We start from the raw sequence: 21,986 nt of genomic DNA on the forward strand, positions 1-21,986 counted from the left end.
AGGGTTGGGTGTATGATTGTGAATTAAATAGAGAATGAAGACGTATTTGTAAATTGAATTTAGTGTTTATTGTATTTTGTAGTGTTTGTGTCTTCATGAGGTACGACAGCTTGTAGCTCCAGTGTATCTGGTGCAAAACAGCTCTTCTCTTTGCATTAGATTCATGCTTTTGATCCCTGACAAATAAAATGAACATAATCAAATAAAATGATGGATTACAAACCTACGTAAATACAAACACCACATCCAACACCAACTTCAGAGACATAACCTCAATTTTCCTTTAAGAAATAAAGATACTGTGACTTTATTTATGCCAGACATGCCATAGTTAATAATACATGACCAACTACCAATAGATCTATGTAGATATATGTATTTATTTTATAATGTAAGTCACTCCTGTGGTGTCTATTTACTTCTTGACCTTTTTTCCTTCACACTTTTTGCAAACAACAACAGGTGCAGGACACCGTAGACTGGTGCGTGCGCTGTATTTAAGAGAGTTAATCTGTAAATCAGATTGGGGAGCATTCACATAGACATCTATCTCACTGAATCATGTCTTCAAGTGAAAAGCCATTAGACCATCTGGCCATCTGCAACCCCTGACGACTGTGAAAATCTCGACTTCTCCTGGTGATAAGAGGATAAGGGTCTCAGTCTGTTTGTGTGAGTGAGAGAGAGAGCGAGAGAGTTAGCTGTGTGTGTTAATCTTTGCTGAAGTCCTGCTCTGACTTAACCGTGCTATTCGTTTAGCGGGTCAGTGTGCAGACTGAGGTGACAAGAGGACGCGACACCCAGAAGCCGCGCTCTGCTTCAGGCTGGTTGTGAAGCTTCTGTTCTTACGAGAGAATAAGGAGGAAGATGGCAGTGATGTATCGGTCGCGCTCTCTGGAAAACAAGGAATTAATGGCTCTGTATGGAGGAGAAGGAGAACATTACTTTGTGAGAGATGAGGACTGTACCAGTGAGGTGAGGATTTAAGGATAAATAATATTTTAAACTGCCTGTAAACTGTGTGATACTACTATTATTAGAAAAGATCTACAAGACTCTGACAAGATTTGCACATGCTGCCTATCGGTTCATGTTTCAAGTTGACAACCCAAGCAAGACTTCAAAAAAATTCAATTCTCAGATTCAATGTATCTCAGAGGTTATTTACAGTTTATGAGTTTCATGCAGAGTAGGAAAATCTAACAGTTAGTTACTGTGTTGTGCACATACAAGTGCCCACCTCACAAAGACTTACATGATAACGAAATACAGTTTCAGTGGTGAAACATTATGAAACATAGACAAGAACAAAACCTCTGACATTATAAAAAACTGATTATGGGGGATTTATACGCCACATCGCATTTGTATATGTATTACAATAAAGATGGAAATACCCACGACCTCTCTCCACATCCTCACCTCAGTTCTTTGATAAAAACACATATAAAGATCTTAACACATCTTTTACAGTAAATCACAACCACATGAAACCACCTGAAATAGATGCATGGCATTTAGTGGTGTTGCAAAAATCACCTAAAATAAATGTAAGCTAGCACAAAGGCATTACCATCTTTCACATGTAATTTAATGATCCTGTTGCAGCAACCCAATGCAGAAAAGGCTGCCTGACTGTAATGCTTCATTTTTTTCCTGTTAATTATTACATTATTTGGTTTCATTACAGGTTGACATTTGAAAGGTAGACATTTTTTATAAGCCATTTACAATGATTCAAGGCCTCTCCCATCAATCCTTATACAAATGTAAGCTATATTGTTAAAAGGGGGGCAGATGTTTACTATTTTTTATTATCACTTAATTTTTTTAAACGTGACACTCACTGTATAACCACATTTAAAGAAAAACATTCAGAGGCATTTTTTACCTCCAAACAGCAAATTGTTACCACATTATGGTTCGTTGATGTTGATGTTGATGTTTCAGGAGTACGATCTGGATTCAGAGTGCGGCGAAGAAACAAAAAGCGGCAGAGGCGTTCGCAGCTCTCTGTCCCTGGAAATCTACGGTCTGCAGAGGGAGCAGCAGGTTAATTTCTCCAACCAGGAGTACTACAGGAGGCTGGAGGAGCTGAAGAGCGCTCACCTGAGGAACATGGCCGAGCTGGAGAAGATGTACATCAGTCAGGCCAGAGAGAGACGCGGGCTGGAAGAGGAAAGAGGGACAAACATAGAAGCCAGACAGTCAATCAGGTTGGCATGTCCTATAATTGATTAATAAAATGCTCCAAAAACAAAATGTTTAGACCTTGATACATCATGCTGTTTTTCATAATCTCATTTATAATAATAATCATGATACTGTAACCATGGTTACTGGGATTTCATAGAGTTTTATAGACACTTGGCTAGGCTACAGGATGTCATTCGCTAAACCTCAAAGTGCAGCAGATAAAAGGTCAAGTGTAAGTTCATCTATTTGACATTTTAAAAACAAAACAACTTTGTATGCATTGTACAACTGTACCTATAAGGTACATGCAACATACATACAGTATACAGAAAACATAGAAAGCAGCAGTAACATTCATATAAACCAACTACTAAATGGAGCGAGCCCACAATAATGTCATGACAAGGGAAGAGGCCTAATCTCAGAAACAGAACCATTGTAAGCAAAGGAATTAAAAATATTAACAGATACATTTATTGGAGGATCTGCTTTGCACTAAAATATATATTGAAATGTTATTATAGGTTACCTAAAGGTCTAAATTTAGCCCACTTTTAACCCCAACAACCAGATGTTTTTTTCACCTGCAAAATCATACTCAGTGGGCAGCTGTGGCAGTTACATACATACACAGCAGATACTGTTTATGGGATAATCAATAAGAAGGATGTGGGCCATGATACTCTCCACAGGGTGATGTACAATATACTGTATCTCGTGCTGAATAATTATTCTTAGCTTCCTATAGCCTTCTTCAAAACTATTAAGAAAAATGCACAAACATTTTGAAGTTAAACTGAACTTTGGACTGAAGTTTGGACTTTTTGAAGAAAACCCAAACACTATAGATAATTATCCATAAGATGGTGCTGTTGTGTTGAGTAACGTCCAAGCAGCTGTTTGATGAGCGAATCTGCGATTTAATGATTTTTGCATCACCTGTTCTGTTTAGTTTAAAAGGGCCAAAATCAAAGATTGTTGCATCGTTGCTTTTCAGGCAGTCGTTGTACAATTTCCAAACTGATGCACATGACTATGTCCATGTACATATTTTTAAAGAGGTGCAACAATTATTTGATTAGTCTATCAACAGAAGATTAATAATCAGCTATTTTGCTAATTGAATAATAGTTTTAATCATTTTTAAGCAAAAATGCCAAACATATGTTGTTCCGGCTTCTCATATGTGAGATTTTCATGTTTTTCTTTATCTTGAGAATAAACTGGACGTCTTGGGTTTTTGTAGGCATTTTTCACTATTTTCTGACATTTTGTTGACAAAACAATCAATTTAGAAAATATTTGGCAGGTTTCTCAATAATGAGAACGAGTGTTTGTTGCAGCCCTAAATCACTTTCTTTCAACTGTGATTTTGGCAAGAAGGATAATGTCTCCTTCCTGATCCCTGCATCCTGCTATTGTCGCCCTGCCAGGAAACTCCAGCGCATCAATTCCCAAGAGGAGCTGGACTTGCATGACACATCGAGTGGCTCTGACCAGTCAGACCTCTGTGGAGAGGACAGCATGGAGGACCTGGAACTGGACAATCCAAGAGGGACTTTTGGCCAGGGCCGAACCTTTGGGAGGTTGGTGAAATAGTAGCAGACGTGTTATCAAATCTAGCTTTCTTGGTTTATGTTTATGTTTCACACTCTCTTTATCTTCTAGAGACATCCTGCTGAGCCTGGAAGACTTGACGACCAAGAAGCAGTTCAGGCTTCAGGCCAAGGCCTCCTGTCCCAAACCACAGGGAAGACTGTCGCGTCAAAGTGGGGTCAGGATGAGGTCCAACTCTAAGGTCACTGTGCCCAAACCCTTCCAGATGATGCTGAGAGAGGAGGAGAGGAAGAGGCACAAGGTGCGTACGCGCTCAGAGATCGAGCTGGAGAACACCTTGCTGAGACGGGAGCTGGAGGAGCTCCGAGAGTGCCAGAAGAAGTTCCGGGCATCACCTGCACCAGCGCACATACACCTGCCTCTCTACGAAATCATCAGCCGCCGCTCCGGTCAGCGACCAAACCGAAGCAGTGGTAATAACAGCAAACGTAACACTAAAAGCGACCAGGCCTCTGCTGCTGCCTCATCACAGCCTTTCCATTTCCTGGAGAGAGAGAGGAGGAAGAGGGAGGCGAAGATTGTGGCTGAGCTGGGGAGGCTGGGACCGAAAGAGGAGCGTCAGGCCTTCAAGGCTAGGCCTGTGCCCAACTCAGTGTACGGCACCAGACACAGAGCAGACAGCAAGACCACAAACCGTCGGCCCCAGTTTCTAACTATTTGCACAATGGAGAGGGAGGCCACGGAGGGCCAAAGTGATCCGAGCTCCGACCTGGAGACAGACAGCTCTCCTGACTCCTGTAGGCCTCAGAGATGTCCATCCTCCAAGCCAGTGAAGAAGCAGATAGAGCTGTCCATTGAGATGGTGAAAGAGAGGGAGTGGTCCTACATCGACCCGCTCAAAGCCACCGCCTGCAACCTCTGTTCACCTGTGCAGCCAGGCGACCAGGAGCCTCTGCTCACTAACAAGAGTGATTACATCAGTGTGTGAGAGACAGTGTCAATCAAGGAAAAAGACAGCAGATACAACTAAACTGTTTGTGTTGTAGAGGAGCTTTACTAATATTTAGTAGAGAAATTCTTTATCAAACAGCAGTACATGGTAGCCTAATGTAATATAGCCTAGTAGCCTAATGGCAACGGTTTGTAGAGCCTTTAGCAAGGTATGCATTGTTTTCATAATACATTTGTTGTGATTAACTTTCAAAAGTTTATTTGTAAGTTCTGTTTTTCAAAGTATCCTTAAGGCCCAATAAACTGATTTTTTGGAAGAATTTGGAACATGTTTGCTTGCTAGCAGTTTTCTTTTTCCCTGCTTTCCTCCTTGAAACCACCATGAAGGGCACAGTGCAAGGCATTTGCATGCAGGAGGTACTTACAAATTTAAAATATTGCTCCTTTAAGTTGCTTGTGTCCAAAAAATGGATGCACTTTAACAAACTAGTTATCCGCTCTGCGACTGAACATCAACCAATCATCCGTTGTCGGTGTGATGGGTGTTCCTCCCACACCACAGTTTCATACAACAGTTATTTTAAAGGACAGGTTGCATGTTTTCAAGTCTGTCTTAAAACAATAGTCAGGTACCTAAATGAATGATCACTTGCCATAATCATTCTCCTGTTCATACTGACCATTAGAAAATCCCTTCATAAAGTCACTTACAATGTGAGTGATGGGGGACAAAATCTACAGTTCTCCCTCTGTGCAAAAATGTATTTAAAAGTTTATCTGAAGCTAATATGAAGATTCAGCATCCAAATGAGTCAAATCAAGTAGATTTCTCTCAACGTTGCAGTCTTTTTAGTGCCAAAGTTCCTCTTTTTGTTACTATTCTTCCACCACAGCTCAACAGGGAAACTCTCTGAAACACAAAGAGGGAATTTTATGCTAAAAAGACTGTAAATGTAGCAGATATCAACTTGATATGACTAACTCAGACAACTGAAGACTCATATAAGCTTCAGATACACTTTTAAATGCATTTTTATACAACATGACTGTGTGGACACACGTGGATTTTGTCTCCATCACTTACATTTAGAGTACATTTGAGGGGGATCTTTTAATAGCCAGTATGAACAAGAGGAATGATTACAGTGAGGAAAACCTCTTTCAGTGTTCATATGGACACCTGACTGTTGTTTTAAGACACTTGAAAAATTGTGAACCTATCCTTTAACTGGAAAATTGATGGATTTGTTGGTTTTGTTGATCAAAGTGAAGTTCCTTTTTTAAAAACAAAGTTATAGCACAATGATATTTTGTTTTTCATGATTGGATATCAGTTTGCAGTTAAAAGAAATGTAAAAACAAAAAAAGCTGACTTCACAACACTTACTATCGTCTCCTCCATGAGAAAACAATGTGCAGAACTTTGCTTTTAGCTAGAGTGAGAATTCAAATTAGCCTGACATGGTTTGAAAGCTACTGTGTTAAGCTAACTAGCAGTAATTTACAACACCAAAATCTGTATTAATCACAGAGTGGAAAGGTAGCTCAAATGTGTAGCATAGCAAAGCTAATGCTAACAGTTTCATGTAAGTGAATGAAAGATGCTAAAACACTTAGCTTCAGGATTAGTCAAGATAACTAGCAGTCTACTGGGGTAGTTGATAATAAGCTCATAAGTTTTGCATAGAAAAGCTAATACTAACCGTTTCAAATGTGTAGCATAGCAAAGCTAATGCTAACCGTTTCATGTAAGTGAATGAAAGATGCTACAACACTTAGCCTCTTAGTCTTGGAGGTATAGTTCAATAAAAACACAGATATGTGTCTGGTAGTCTGCTAGTTAGCAGATTAGTTTAGATAACTAGCAGACCATTGGGGTAGTTGATAATAAGCTCAAAGGTTTTGCATAGAAAAGCTAATGCTAACCGTTTCAAATGTGTAGCATAGCAAAGCTAATGCTAACCGTTTCATGTAAGTGAATGGAAGGTGCTACAATGATTAGCACCATACTCCGGGGAATAGTTAAATAAAAACACTAATTCAGGTGGTCTAACCTACTTTGTTAGTTAGTAGATTATTCAAGCTTTCTAACCAAGTAGGGTCCATTTGATAGATTTGGTAGTTAATAGCAAAACGTTTAAGCTATGCTAACTGTTTCATGTATATGAATGGAGAATGCTAGTACCATTAGCACCATACTCCAGGAGGTAAGTTATAGTTAAATAAAAACACAGATTTGGGTGGTCTAACCTTTTTTGCTAGTTAGGTCGACTAGTCTTTCTAACCAAGTAGGATCCATCTGATAGATTTGGTGGTTTATTTCATGTCAGAAAAACGTTTTAGTCATTGAATGCAAAATATTATGGTACTTACACTGAAAGTGAGCTGTCAATGAAACGTGACCGCCACAATACTGTGAAGTGGTTTGAGCAGCCAAATGAGCTGTTTTTGAGCTAGGTTTTCTAATAGTTGTGATTTTTTATTTTCATTCAGATTGTTGTGGATGCTTAAAAAGACAGTCAACTTTGATAGCATACATGCATTTTTACTATTTCCACCCACATTTCTAGAGGCTTTGATGGTTTTAATTCATGTTATGTAAATAAATTGGTGACATTTTTCCTTTTTAGGAGAATGGGATTTGAATATTCAGTTATAGCCTGTGCATACACATCACAGGCTGCAGGAGGAAGTCAACAGCTTGCAGCAGCTAAGGTGTCTGTCTCCCTCTCTCTCACTCGCACTCTAACTAGCTGCACATGAGGGGAAATCCAAAGGGTTGACAGAGAGGGCGTAAAGCAAATGGTTGCCAATTGTCCGATTTATTCATAAGAGCACATGATATGATGAAATAAGAAAGACGCCTACATTCGCTCAGTTTTTCTTTTCTTTTACACAACGGGCACGCACGGGAAAGGTAGGAGTTGTCACCGGACAGCTGCACTCAGAGAAGATGCTGCTCACCATCGCGGTTCACCTGTGCCTGTTCTCCTGTGAGTTATATAACCTTTTATTCGGTAACTGAAGCCAATGCCTTATGTTAAAAAAATCTTTTTGCAAAGTTTCCGAGTTAGTTGCACGCGGTGTTTTGCACCTGGCTTATTGCATCACCTGCATCATATGACTGAAAACTAACACAACACACTGAATGCAATGAAACTTGCAGCGCATATGCCTTAAAATGCCTTAAAAAAACATTGAAAATACAATACGACACGCTCCAACTCACTCAGTGCATCTGTGAGAGAAAATTGAATAGTAGGTTATCATTTGATGTATTTTTTTTGTATATTTCATACACGTTACAGATAGTGTTTTAAGTTCAGTTTAATGTAAATTTCTCTGTGCTGTCTATTCTAAACTTAGTTCTTTGCTGTGCAAGATGAGGCAGATAGTGTTTGTTCTTAGTTTAATATGGTAGTAACGTTATTTTGTGATGTTACTCGGTGCATGCTTGAGCGCTGTCATATATGGTCATGAAGAAAGGCTTTTCCCAGGTTAGTTGAACTTTTGTCTTTTGTTTCTATCTGAGGGTTGTTTGCTGACCTGTAAGGTTAATAAGCAGATGTTTTAAATTCTGTGCAAGTAGTATTTAAGGGACTGGCTGAGTGCTGACTTTTCAGACAAAGAAAAGATAGCTAGGTGATATCTATCTTTGTCTCCAGAAATATAATGCATTATGCTTCTAATTGTATTATTTGATTACATTATTTCACAACCTGACAATGCTCTCTTTGTGTGTTTATTGAGTGATCAGCAATTTTCCATTGCACATGCCTGTGCGCTTGATAATTAAGAGGCTTAATGTTATTTTAAGTGACAGTAGAGCATTCTTTACGGTTGATTAACAATGTGTGATTCAGTGCGACAGGATGAATCAACATAAGGCTGTGAGTGCACGATGTGTGTATGTGTGTGTGTGTGTCTGTGTGTCTGTGTGTGTGGGTGTGGGGGTGTGCGGGGGGGGTAGGACGACGACGACGCAGGTTCATAATAGACACTGCATATTCCACTTCCTCTCATTCATTCACACGACCTTAGTCCTTGATGCGCAGTAACAATACGAAAGTGACGTGAGAGAGGCATTTTGTGATTGGATGCACGCCCTTGCAGTCAGTTGTCTCAACAGAATGAGGAGCTCCGTACAACACAGTCGACATAAAAGAGCAATAAAACAGCTGTAGCCTGCAGAATATGTTTAAATACAATATAGCTTATTTAGTTTGTTAAAGCCTGACGACCCTTTCAGGCTCAGGATGATTTTACAGGAGACACACAGCTGTGCAGCATCATGTGTTCCTGAAGGAGCTGAGACGTACTAAAATGGAGAAGAAGAAAGGAGAAGCCTTTTGGCTTATAAAGAAAAGTAAAAAAGTTACAAGAGTGTTTTTTATATGATTGATTTATGATTTATTAATTTTTATTTTATGAATAAATATGATCAGCTGCTGTTGGTGCTTTCATTCCTCTTCCACAGGTAGTTTTCCTGATCTGCTGTAAGGCCTATTACAACAACAGCCCAACTGTTTACTGTCCTGTCACATCAGCTGATCAGTCAATAAACACATTGGATCAAAAGGGGTTTTGCTGTCTGGTAAAAAGCTTCTGCGTAGGATACACCAGTGTTTCCTTGGAAGCTTCTCTCTCCTCGCTCTTTGTCTACTCCAGGTGCATTTAAGGAATCGGAAGTTGTGATGGCGGAGGGAAATCAGTTTCTGAGTCACAGATAAGGAAGTCATGAAAGAAGGAAGGGTCATTACATCATTCCAGCGTTCTGTGGTGCCAGACTTTCATTTTTGCCAGATAAAGCGATTTGAGGCTGCAACAAAAAATTGTTTTAATTTTCAATAAATCTGCCAAATATTTTCTAAATTGATTGTTTTGTCAATAAAATGTCATAAAATAGTGAAGAATGCCTACAAAAACCTAAGACATTCAGTTTATTCTCAATGAGGATAAAGAAAAATATGAAAATCTCACATATGAGAAGCTGGAACAAAATATGTTTGGCATTTTTGCTTAATAACGATTATCTGGCATTTAAGGAATTGGAAGTTCCTCTATGATGGCAGAGAGGTCAGTTTCTGGGTCACAGACGAGGAACTTATAAAAGAAGGAAGGATCATTACATTATTCCATCTTTCTGTGGTGCCAGACTTGACCTTTGATGAAGAAATGTCTCTACCACATGGAAGAACTATTGAGAGAATACTGACTGATCTTCCTTTTATTATATATTATATTATATAGAGGTGTAACATTAGTCTTCTCATGACATGCCATTGTAGGCTACCACTTTCTCTGCTGTTTTAAGTGCCTCTGGAGTGCCTTTGAAGACCAACAGAAAATAAATGAATGCACACATTTAGAAAAATCAGTCAGTATTCTCTAGTCTGAGGTATGTTCTTTCATTTGGTAGAGGCATTTCTTCATCAAAGGTCTTACAACGTAGATATGTTTGGTTTTAGTGTGCTTCTCCATGCATCTCCCATAGAGTTCAATACAATAGGCACCAAAGTCTGGCACCATAGATAGTATAGTATCATAGTTTGTATGATGTAATGACCCTTCCTTCTTTTAGGAGTGCTCCGCGGAGGTTTCTGTCCGTCATTAGTAAAGATCAAGCTGGGATATCAGTCAGCGATGTGTCATGAATCCATTAACAGCAGTTATTCCAGCGAGTCCGGAGTCATGTTCTTTGAAACTTATTTTAAACTGTGCCACCTTAACGGGGCTCCGCTTTTTGAGTCACACGTTATGGCTGAACTGTTTGACACCTCATAGTGTGTGTGCATGTGTGTTTACACAGTCACATTGTGGGAACTCACCTCCGTTTTGGGGAAAAAAGAGGTGAGTCCCCACAAAAACCAAGATATCTACAAGTTAAATAAATAATAATAAAAAAAACAATACAAAGTGGATCCTGTGTTACATTATGTAACTGTGAATTTTATACATGTGTCGCTGACAAGATGTAGAAGGTATGTGGTGATTTGCGGAGTTCAATAAAGCATAAAGTATGTCCTAGTTATTGTTATTCAAATATGACTCATTATAGAACTGAGGTGGTTTTGGTTCGGTTTCAGCCAGATGCTAAACAAACATTTCAGAAATGAGCAGATATTATCTTTCAAATGCAGCCTAAAACATGACCTCACTGTTCTTCTGTTAAAAGCTTTTCCATTTGGATATGCCATTAGGCAAAAATTCCAAAGGGTGGATGTTAAGCGGATGTTAAAGAACTGTGAGAAAGATATGCATAGAGCAGGACAGTTGGAAAATAAACTTGTTGGTGAACAAACTATGTCGTGGAGACACTTTCTAAACTACCTCAAACATATCGTAAGTGTTACTGTAGAACAGTTTCTTGTTAGTTATCGGCTAGCATATACAGAAATACTGGTATATCTGTGAAAAGCTGTAATATATCAGTCTGATAGCTCTAGTTTCTGGGTCCCTGTGAGTAAAGTGAAGCTGTCATTGTCTATGTCTGCTGTGTGAACCGCACTTAATCTGAATTTAGAGGTGACAATGGTGTTGAATCCTTCACAGGTTATCCGAATGATCAGCTTCTACTGTTTATAAGTTTACAAATATACACGTTTATTTTGTAAAGCCTCTTTTAAAGGCTTTTAAAGGCTTTTAAATCAAACCTAATCAGGTCAGAATCTGTAGTGTAACCCTGGAAAGTCCTGAGAATTATAGGTTGCAGAGTAGGGAAGCTACACCAACAGCTCATAGCGAAAGAAATGCATTCATTACTATATGATATAGTTCAGCATTCTGTGAAATAGTGTATTTATCCTGTATTTTTGAGATTCAGTAAACACCCAATGTTAAAGATAAGTGGATACGTAGCCTTTTGACACCCTTTTTTTTACCAAATGGAAAAGCTTATAACAGAAGAACAGTGAGGCCATGTATAAGGCTTCATTTGAAAGGTTACATCTTCTAGTTTCTGGAAATGCACTCGTTAAGCATGTGGCTAAAACACAACCAAAACTACATCAGTTCAAATATGGCTCAAAAAAGTGGCCAAATTGTGCCAATTGCTTTTACACATTACTGCGTGATGCTAAGCTGCTTACAACTGGCTTCGCCAACAACCCGGTGAATGTTAAGAGGTTAAATTGAAATTAGACATCTAGCATACTGACTGGGTTTAAATATGTTTACATGCTCTTTTCCAAAACTAGATTATTTTAGCAGCAGTGTTAGGAACAGTAGCCTACACGCTCTGTGCATGTAAGCATTGCTAGAATAAAGTCTAAGAGCATCTCTTGATTAAATGCTTCTGATGATGTGTTTGTTTTATTCCCTCCCAGGTGTCTTCCTACAACATGTCAGTGCAGAGGATATCGTGTGCAATGTCACTCAGGATAGTAGCGGGACGCATTACAGTGTCCCAGAGTTCAAGGCAGAAAAATGCCATTACTCTTGGACCAACATCAATGTAAGTTAGACAAGCCAGAATGACTTAGTTCAGTGTTTTTGTTTTCTCTGACATGTTCACTATTTAAAAAATCCTATGGCAGAACACTATCATATGTAGACCTTCCTCATGGAAGATATTCTGACCTGTGGTAGCTGGAAAAGCACAGGTGTAACTAATGACATTAGTGATGACTGTTCAGTTTTGATGTGCTTGTACAGTATGTCAGTGGGTCATTGTGTGCAATAGCAGTGCCCTGTCACCATTAGTTGCACCTGTGTTTGACATGTAAAAATGCTAATGAATCTCAAAATAATAATAATAATAACTTTATTTGTATAGCACCTTTTGTACAAGAAATGCAGCTCAAAGTCCTTTACAACAAAATAAATTACATGCACCAAGTGCTTAAAATACATAGAATGCATACTGAATAATAATCAAAGAAAATATGATAAAATATGATACTATATATATCAAACACATCTTTAGCTGTCATATGGCCTGAAGGTCACTGTTTGTATGGATTGTCAATGTGATCTAATTTGTTAAGCTGTTCTGATTTTATTTTATTCCATATACTGACTTTAGGACAGTGTTCTGGCAAATCATGAGCAAAAAATGGATAAGATAGTGGCGAGAAAGAGCAGCAGGACTCTTTTTACCTACGAGTGCTACGAGCGGATCTCCTACAAACGAGACTGCATCTCTGAGGTATTACACTGTTGACATTTAAAAAACACATTACTGCACATTGACCAATACATGAAAAATATAAAAGATAAAAGAAAATCAACACATAGATTGATTTTCTGAATTATGTAAGGTACTTGTACTCTCTTGTACTAACTGTTCCAGTCCAAAAAAATATTGTTTATGTGTGATGAGAAGATTTCAGAATAAAAAAATAAAAAATACATTTTCATGTAATGACATAATACATTAACTGTGATAACTTAATCAGCAGAAGTACAGAAATTTATACTAATATAATTCATATGACAATGTCACCATTCTGCCAAGCTCTAGACAATATTAATGTCACTGTATTGTTCCTCTGTTCCTTCTGTTTAGGGGACACCACGCACGGCAACCTGCACCAGTGAGTATCTTACCTGCCATGATATATTAAATGATATTCATTTTCCTGGTAAGGTAAGGTAAGGTGAGGTGAGGGAAGGTAAGGTGAAGTGAAGTGAGGCAAGGTGAAGTGAGGCGAGGTGAGGCGAGGTGAGGTGGGGACTGGACTACACTGGACTGGACTGGACTAGATTTATTGTCCCAGAGGGGAAAATTGTCTTGGGCTCAGGTTTTGTATACAGCTGCATATACAAGAATACAAGGTACACAAAATACAGTGCTGCTTGAAAGTTTTCTGCATAAATATGACCTAAAACATGATCAGATTTCCACTAAAGCCCTAAAACTAGATAAAGAGACATCAGTTAAACAAATGAGACAAAAACTTTACACTTGTTCATTTATTTATTGAGGAAAATGATCCAATGTTACATATTTGTGTGTGGCAAAAGTATGTGAACCCCTAAGATTATCAATTCATTTGAAGGGGAAATTAGAGTTGGGTGATTCAATCAATGGGATGACAATCAAGTGTGAGTCTGGGAGGCCCTGCCTTATTTAAAGAAGAGAAATCTGGGTCTTCACTGTCAAACTCTGAGCTTCACAACACAGGTTTGTGGAAGTGTATCATGGCTCAAACAAAGGAGATTTCTGAGGACCTTAGAAGAAGAGTTGTTGATACTCACCAGGCTGGAAAGGGTTACAAGACCATTTCTGAAGAGTTTGGACTCCACCAGTCAGCTGTCAGGCAGATCATATAGAAATTGAAGACATCCAACACCATTGTTACCCTCCCCAGGGGTGGTCGAACAACAAAAATCACACCAAGAGCAGGCGTGTAATAGTCCGGGAGGCCACAACGGACCCCAGGGTAACGTCTAGGAAACTAAAGGTCTCTTTTGCAGTGGCTACAGTCGATGTTAATGAGTCCATCATCAGGAGAGCATTGAACATCAATGGTGTGCATGGTAGAGTTGCAAGGAAAAAAGCCACTTCTCTCCAAACAGAACATTGCTGCCGTCTACGGTTCACTCAAGACCATATGGATAAGCCAGAAGGTGATTGGACCAATGTTCTGTGGATGGATGAAACCAAAATCGAACTGTTTTGCTTGAATGAGAAGCGTTATGTTTGGCAGAAGTAAAGCAGAAGAAAGATAATGTTTTGGAACCTTAATCCTAAAGAAATACTGTCGAAGGACCTGAAGCATGTAGTTCATGCAAAGAAGCCCACGACATTCCTGAGTTGAGACTATTCTGTAAGGACAAATGGACTAAAATTCCTCGTGTAAACAGTTACAAACATTTGGTTGAAATTATTGCTGCAAAAGGGATCACACCATTAACTGAAAGCAAGGGTTCACATACTTTTGCCTACCACAAATATGTAAGATTGGATAATTTTCCTCAATAAATAAATGAAAAGATAACATTTGTGACATTTGTTTAATTGGTATCTGATCACGTTTTAGGTCATATTTATGCAGAAATATAGAAAATTCTAAAGGGTTCACAAACTTTCAAGCAGCACTGTATAGATACATAATCTCCATGTGTACATACAAAATATACCATTGTATCCTAGGTGTTATGGAATTTTATGCTGTTCTTCTTGTGAGTGAATAACATCATTCATTACCCCTCTTCCGACATGCACTGGACCATGCGCCACATGTGCTAGCACATGTAGGAGAACTCGAAGGCAAACCGGTCTACCATCAGGGTGGAGCCACAAGCTAGACTCCGCATCAACTTTGCAACCTTTACGCAACCAAAGGCTTCGCTCCCTGTCATCAGCGTGATTTTCATTGTCACAACATCATTAGCGGAAGGTACTGGAATTGGGTTGGCAGGTTGTGTGGAGGCACATTGTTGTACCATGGAGGAAGAGGAGAGTGCAGCTCATTTGGCTGCAGCATCAACCATTGCATTTCCTTGTGAAACAGGATTATTTCCATTCGTGTGAACAGCACATTTGATGATTGCAAGCTGAGACGGGCGCAAAATAGCATCTAACAGGTCATTTACCAAAGTGTGATACTGTAGCGGTTTTCCAGAAGATGACACAAAACCTCTCATAACTGGCCAAAATCATGAGCGGCACCGTCATCATCTGTGTCAATCAACCGGATCATCAGTCAGCCGGATTTAATGGAAGTGAGTGCTTTAATGTGTGAACTATGAAGAATGATTGTTTCATAGCCTGAGCGATGTGCAGCTGTCATGTGTTGAGTAGCAGATGTGTTCAAGATGTGAAGTACTGCATGTGGGACGTGCACAACACAGTCATGAGCCAGTATAATGGGAAAAGATTTCTCAATCATAATGGCAACAGCGGCCACTGCTCTTATGTAATCTGGCATGCCATGAACCACAGGGGTTAGTCGAGAGGAGTAGTACACAACTGGACGGTAATGAGACCCATGTTTTTGTTTTCAGATCTTGATCTTGATCTTGATCTTGATCTTTCAAAACATGACCCAAGTATGTCACTTCAGACCGACAAAATTGCAGCTTGGTCAGTGATGCTCTGTGACCACACTCAGCTAGTCTCTGCATGAGCAAGATAGAGTCTGTTCGACAAGCTTCTTGTGATGGCGAAGCTATTAAGAGATCATCTGCGTACTGTAGGAGAGTGGAGCCCCCTGGCAAGTGGAGGTCATCCATGTCCTGTTTCACCGCCGCTGCGTATACCGTAGGACTCTCGACAAAACCCTGAGATAAACGCCACCAAGTGTACTGTCTTCCTTTGAATGTGAATGCAAACAGATACTGGCTATCTGGATGCAACGGTATTGAGAAAAAGGCTGAACACAAATCTATGACTGTGTAGAGTTGGATGGTAATGAGGCTAAAATCGAATTTGTGTCTGGCACAATTGGAGCTGTTGGTACTACAATGCTATTAATAGCCTACAAATCTTGTACAAAACGCCATTCATCTGGGCGATTTGCTTTTGGAATGGGCAAAATGGGTGTGTTGCATGGACTTGTGGTTTGAACCAACACACCTTGATCCAATAGAGATTGAATTACACCTTCAATACCAGCAATTGACTTGTGTGGCAAATTGTAGCTTAGCATCAGGCTTGAGTGTGACATTATGAGGTGGAGCCAAATTCACAAAACCCACATGGTTTTAATGTTTAGCCCATAAAGTGGATGGAACCTCTGCAAGCTCTGATGGAGGTCCATACTGGGTGGGAGGGAGTGGTTGTTGCAAAACAAATGTGCTCTGTGGAAACTGAATGTGCTGAGTTAAAGACAACATGTATAGCTCCTGGCCCAAATGTGTTATTGTTTGGGTTTGAGAAGCATCAGCGGCTCCTTTCAATGAATTGCACTGGGCCACCGTGCTTCCAAGTTGTTGTGGCTCACAGCCAGGAGAGACTGCTACAATGATGTGTGGAAATGAATCTTCTCATATTGTTTATCATTATCCATTTTGCGCTGTGAGTCAGATAGCCAGATTGGTATTGCACTTCCCTGTGGACCAACAAACAAACACTGTTCACACTCCAACCCCTCAAAAACACATTAGCCAATTGTTTATACTGCTCTGAAGGGTTAAATGCTGATGTACAATGACAATGCAGGAGAGGCCTCATAGCAGACATCAACGTTGCATATGCTGGAAAAACTTTTGTCACTTTTTGAATGCTGGATAGTGTGAAATTGGAAACTATGTTAAAATCTGCCAATGTCCAACAATACAAACAATCAACAATGATTGCTTGAGCAGCCTTCTCATTAGGGAGGCTTAAAAACAATCCATCTGGTGTGCATTGAATGGTAGCATGTAGCTTACAAAGTAAATCCCATCCCATGAGATTGATTGGACTTTTATCAGAGATAAATTTGTCAGATTTGTAAATTAAAGAGTATGGTCTTGACCTGCTTTATGTGAAAAGTGCCTTGAGATGACTTTTGTTGTGATTTGGCGCTATATAAATAAAAATTGATTGATTGATTGAGATCAGAAAAGAATGTTGCACATCTGAACCTTCAACAGTTATTGTAGCTCTCTGTGATAGTGGCTCTGCAATAGGAAGGCCAGAAACACCTACAGTGGTGACAAATTAGGTGTCGGTGTACATACATGCTCAGCAGCCTTAACTTTGGAAATTGTAGCCCCACTATCTACCAAAACTTCAACTCTACTACCATTAACCTTGACAGGCATCACTGGATCTTGTGCAGGATTAGTAGAAAGTTGAATTACAGCTGCTTGAATGGGAAATGGTTGTTCTGATCCTGTCCCTTCATGGCCTTCCTATGCTTAATTGCAATATTGTGCATGCTGCACACCAGCATCCTTTTGAACTGGTGGTGGTGGCAAAACAGTGGGGGCTGCATGTGTGGAGTCCCCTGTTTGGTGACCCTGGTTTGGGTTATCGGACCTGTTCTGACGACGACCACTCCTACACTCTTTAGCCCAATGCCCTGCTTTTGCACATTTGTGACAATTTCCTCGTCTTTGTTTGTTATTGTTTTTGTTATGTTGCTACTCACCTTCCTGTTGTATACGCAGTACCATTTGTTTAGGGCTGGAAGCAGATTTGTTGTCAGTGAAAACCTCACTCCTGTTTAGCGCCATCATCTTGTTTACTGTCGTCTTCCAATCTTTGGTTTGCCAATCAGTGACTGACAATTTGTAGGCAGCTGATACATGTGGCTTCAGGTTTTGTAGAAAAGTTGTTACAACAAAACATTAATTTCCTTCTCATCCTATTCCTGCTTTGCTATCCCACATTCGTGTAAATCTCTGAATAAATGCAGGCACAGACTCGTTTGATTCTTGGACAGAGTGGATTACTTTTGTAAAGTCAGTGCGCTGTCTTGCACACTTTCTTATTGCTGTTTTTGAAGGGGAATTCAAAATGTCAGTCTTCCGTTCTGATTGTCTCATCATTCTTGATCGTGTCATTCTAACTGTTCCTCGCCTTTTAATAATGCTGTGTATGGGGAAGTATGGGGTCATCTCTGTGTCATTTCTGGTCACTTAGTTAGCTGTCATAGCTGAAGAGAGAGAGACAGACACAGACACACAGGACAGCTTAGGGGCCAGTGTTTCACACTGTTTCTAAAATGATTAAACACAATGACTTGTAGTCAGTTAAGTGGCAGAGCATATTTAAGAATTAAAAACATTAAATTAAAACTAGAATTAAACTATAAAAGGTAAAAAAAAAAAACAGATGTGCAAAACAGGCAAAGTCCATAAATTAGATATCCAAATAAATAAAACAAGTTAGATAGTATTGTACTCACTAACTGTCACTATTGTGCATGAAGACATTTTGCTTCATTTTGCTTCCTTTTCCAGTAAAAATAACTAACTGTGCAATAAATAGATAAATTAAAAAAGGTCACACAGGTTCTTTGTTCAGCAGTCTTATGGAGGCAGGGACAAAGGAAAGTTAAAGACTGTTGGTTTTGTATTTCCTGGCTCTATAACGTCTACCAAAGGATAGAATAGCCAATGTCATTGTAAACAATTTGTTCTGCTGTTCACCTTGTGCCAGATTCCTCTTGATCTAGTTCTATCTTGTGTGTGATTTGGCCTTTGTTTCTTTGGCGTATTGTGAAATGTGAAATGTCAGTTTCTCCGTTAATCTAATTTTCTTAAGTATGATGACTTCAGCGTTTCATATATGGTCATCTTCTTTTTACAGGAAACTGCACCAGGTTTCATGTGAATAAAGGTAAAGAAGAATTTTAGATTATATATTTGTATCAGAAATGAGTCACATCCCAGAACTGATATGAACAGTCATCTAAAAGATATCAGAAATGATTTGAGCTGAGCAGATAACTGTGTGAATGTGTGTCTGCTCTGTCTGTTTGTTCTTGCTGTCTAAGCACCAGGCACAAGGTTATTGTAAGGTTACATTATGTGCCTCTACTTCCTGCTTTACTCACTGTCTGATGTAATCATTACTCACCGGAGGTTGTGAACCAGTACAACATGACAGACTGCTTTGACGCAGTTTCCTTTCATAAAAAGTAGACAGAAATTAGAAGTCATTTAAGAAGTTAAAAGGGCCTTTTCCCTAATTAAATGCCTTTTCAGTCCTCAGGTAGCACTGTTCATGCTACTGTTGTAGGCATTTATTTTATCCCCAGTTACAGTGGAGCAGATAGGGGTGTATTGTCTTTTTTGAAAATCAACAGCAGTTTGACAGAACACATAGATGCCATCAATTTGCAATGCAAATCAGTGGATTGATTAATTAATATACAGTAACTGCATGTACACAAAAATAACCAAGGCTGTCTTGCTGCCCACATATTGTTTATTGGTCATGATTGTAATGGAGGAGTGTTTTAGAAGAAGTTAATGGAAAGATGCAAATTGGCGGGACAGGCCTTTAAACATGCCTAATCACATCATTGAATGAGCAACTGGGCTTAAAATGAAATGTTACTTGTGGAGGAATTGACTTGTTAAACCCTCTGTTCTCCTGACAGTTCCTGTCTACGTGATTATTGTTGTTGCTGTAGCTGTCGTCATCCTGGTGCCGTTGGGACTTCTCTTGTGCAACAGACTCAAGTTGTGCAGAGAGGTTAGAGATCTTAGAATAATTTCATTATATAAAATGACACGCTCTGCCCTTACCAAGCATATTCTGAATCCTCTTTTTTTGTTGTGTGTATGCAGCGGTAACCAAACCAGATGCGTTTCCCACACTGTGAAGAGGCCAAATCATCTCCCCAACACGACTGATGTGGAGGCAGCTGATTAGAAAGATGTGGTGCTTTTTTCACTTTTCTACAAGAGATTTTATCACATGGATCATTACACTTGATCCGTTACAGTGGTGTCATGACAATAATGCCCTCCATTTTCAATTTATTATTGTACATACTACTGGAATGCCACATATTAATTCGTTCATTTGTGACTTAAACTGAATAAGCTTAATTTCCCAGAGTGCTCAGATTCTTCATACCTCCAGTTATAACTCTGCACATGAATCCAGCTTTGAGCTACCATTGGTTACTGTGGTATGTGACTCATGATGTCATCAGGTCAACAAAACCAGGGCTTCCCCTCTCTTCTCCTGGACACTGCAGGGTTGTGCAGCTATGAGCTGCTTGTCTCTCTCTGCTCTAAAGTAAACAGAACTCTCCTTCCTTAATGGCGGCGACACAGAGCCGGCCTGATTCACGTTTACTGTCAGCGGCTACAACGCAAAGTCTGCCTGCTGCCTCCACAAGCAACTGGAGCCATAAAGACAAGTTAGCACAGAGCTCGCTGCTATTTCTACAGGACAGAGGAGTCACTGGTTTTCCTCCTACCTGCGACCTGGAAGCAAAGCCTGCACCGTTCAGCCTCGGAGCTGCAGCTTTTCTCAGCCTGGCTCAACACAGTAGCAAGCTAAAGCACAAAGCACTTATAGTCGCATTTGTTAGACTACATATTGTTTTTTTAGTGTTTTTACTTTTGTGTGCTTTTGAATACACATGCTGTCTATCCAAAATCCTTCAACCTTTACTAGCTATTGATTTGGTAATTTTGGTTATTTTGGTTATAGGTGTTAAGTTAATTATTAATCAGAGTATATTTTATGAGACTGAATCAGTGAATTGGCTATCATTTCCCTGTTTTTCAGGGTGATGTCCTGAGGTGATTTGATGTAAATTAAATCCTATTATTTAAAATAATTAATTATTTCTGATAATTGTTAATTATTTCTGGTAGCCAAATTTAATGGTGCATAATCCCTACGTTATCACACGGGATTTAAAGAAAACTGCCATTACGAGTGGTTTCTTAGCAAACATACTGTACTGTAGCACGCTTCAATTGATTTCTGAATTTTTATATATTCATGCTGCAACTATATTTACGTTTTTTGTATACGTTTGTGTTTCCCCTACATTTTTTAGTAGCAGAGTGCTTTCGTTACCACTTTATCTCCGTAGATCTGCTGCACAAACCGTTACATTCGGCTAAAATCAGTGTGCCTTCCTGTAGGAAATCATCTTTTTGATGCTCAGTATTCAAAACAATATAGTGTTAATCTTAGATCTTAGATTTTCTCATGAATTCATGTTACAATTTACATTATGTTACTTTATTGAAGGACTGGATTAGTAGGGGGAATAGCTATTAGGACAATCTAAAATATTCCACATTATCCACTACTACCAGCATGTGAACATGCCGCTGCTGCAAGAAAAACTTTTGGGGAAACACTATTTAAAAAATGTCTTGCTTCTGTATATCGCTAAATGCTGTAAGTTTTCCCATGAATTTAATCAGTTGTGGAGAATCATGTAAATCAATGTGAGTTTTGAAACTATGCACTGTATGGTGTTCTCAGTTTGGACTCAAGCAAAGACTTATGATATGGATTATAAACTCTCCCATCAGTGCTGGTCACTCGTTGACATGCAAGAGTTGTTTACATCCAACTGAGACGTGTACTGTCTTTATCATTTCTGTTGTTGTTGCACTGCTGTGGGCTGTACAGTATAAATATACACTATATAGGGGGTGGATACAACAATGTGTACTGTAATGTATTGCCCTTGCTGTTTTTTTCTGTGGATGCTTGAAAAAGTTATAGTGAAAATTGAGTTTGCTGTGTCCATCTTGATGACTGATGATTCAGGTTGTAACACTGTTCACTGTATCTCTTTCACTGTAATTTGCTTTTTTTTTTTGTACACATCATTAAAGATTTACAATTTTGAAAAAGAGTTTTAATTTTTCTTCTACTTGTGCAGTTTTTTTTTTTTTTTACAACAACGGTGGTGTGCTCT

The 21,986-nt window shown here is 39.2% G+C and overlaps 1 protein-coding gene and 1 long non-coding RNA gene across 2 annotated transcripts; both read left to right on the forward strand.

The window, feature by feature from the left end:
* The first annotated feature begins 876 nt into the window (after nucleotides 1-876).
* On the forward strand, nucleotides 877-5,113 carry LOC122997364 (protein FAM161A-like). The gene is made up of 4 exons (XM_044373449.1): nucleotides 877-975; nucleotides 1,951-2,216; nucleotides 3,630-3,782; nucleotides 3,865-5,113. Exons 1-4 carry the CDS (start codon nucleotides 877-879, stop codon nucleotides 4,739-4,741), a joined length of 1,395 nt encoding a protein of 464 aa, XP_044229384.1. The 3' UTR covers nucleotides 4,742-5,113.
* Nucleotides 5,114-19,686: 14,573 nt separating this feature from the next.
* LOC122997204 lies at nucleotides 19,687-21,016 on the forward strand. The gene is made up of 2 exons (XR_006407180.1): nucleotides 19,687-19,780; nucleotides 19,876-21,016. It is a non-coding gene; the product is annotated as an uncharacterized LOC122997204 (long non-coding RNA).
* Nucleotides 21,017-21,986: the final 970 nt, after the last annotated feature.

Source organism: Thunnus albacares, chromosome 14 (genome assembly GCF_914725855.1).
Source record: "Thunnus albacares chromosome 14, fThuAlb1.1, whole genome shotgun sequence".
Classification (NCBI taxonomy): Eukaryota; Metazoa; Chordata; class Actinopteri; order Scombriformes; family Scombridae; genus Thunnus; species Thunnus albacares.

Excerpts from the sequence above, each read along its gene's own strand:
- LOC122997364 (XM_044373449.1), top strand. The coding sequence starts at position 877 with ATGTATCGGTCGCGCTCTCTGGAAAACAAGGAATTAATGGCTCTGTAT. Across the intron at positions 976-1,950 it reads ATGAGGACTGTACCAGTGAG|GAGTACGATCTGGATTCAGA; the intron begins GTGAGGATTTAA and ends TTGATGTTTCAG. Across the intron at positions 3,783-3,864 it reads CAGGGCCGAACCTTTGGGAG|AGACATCCTGCTGAGCCTGG; the intron begins GTTGGTGAAATA and ends TTTATCTTCTAG.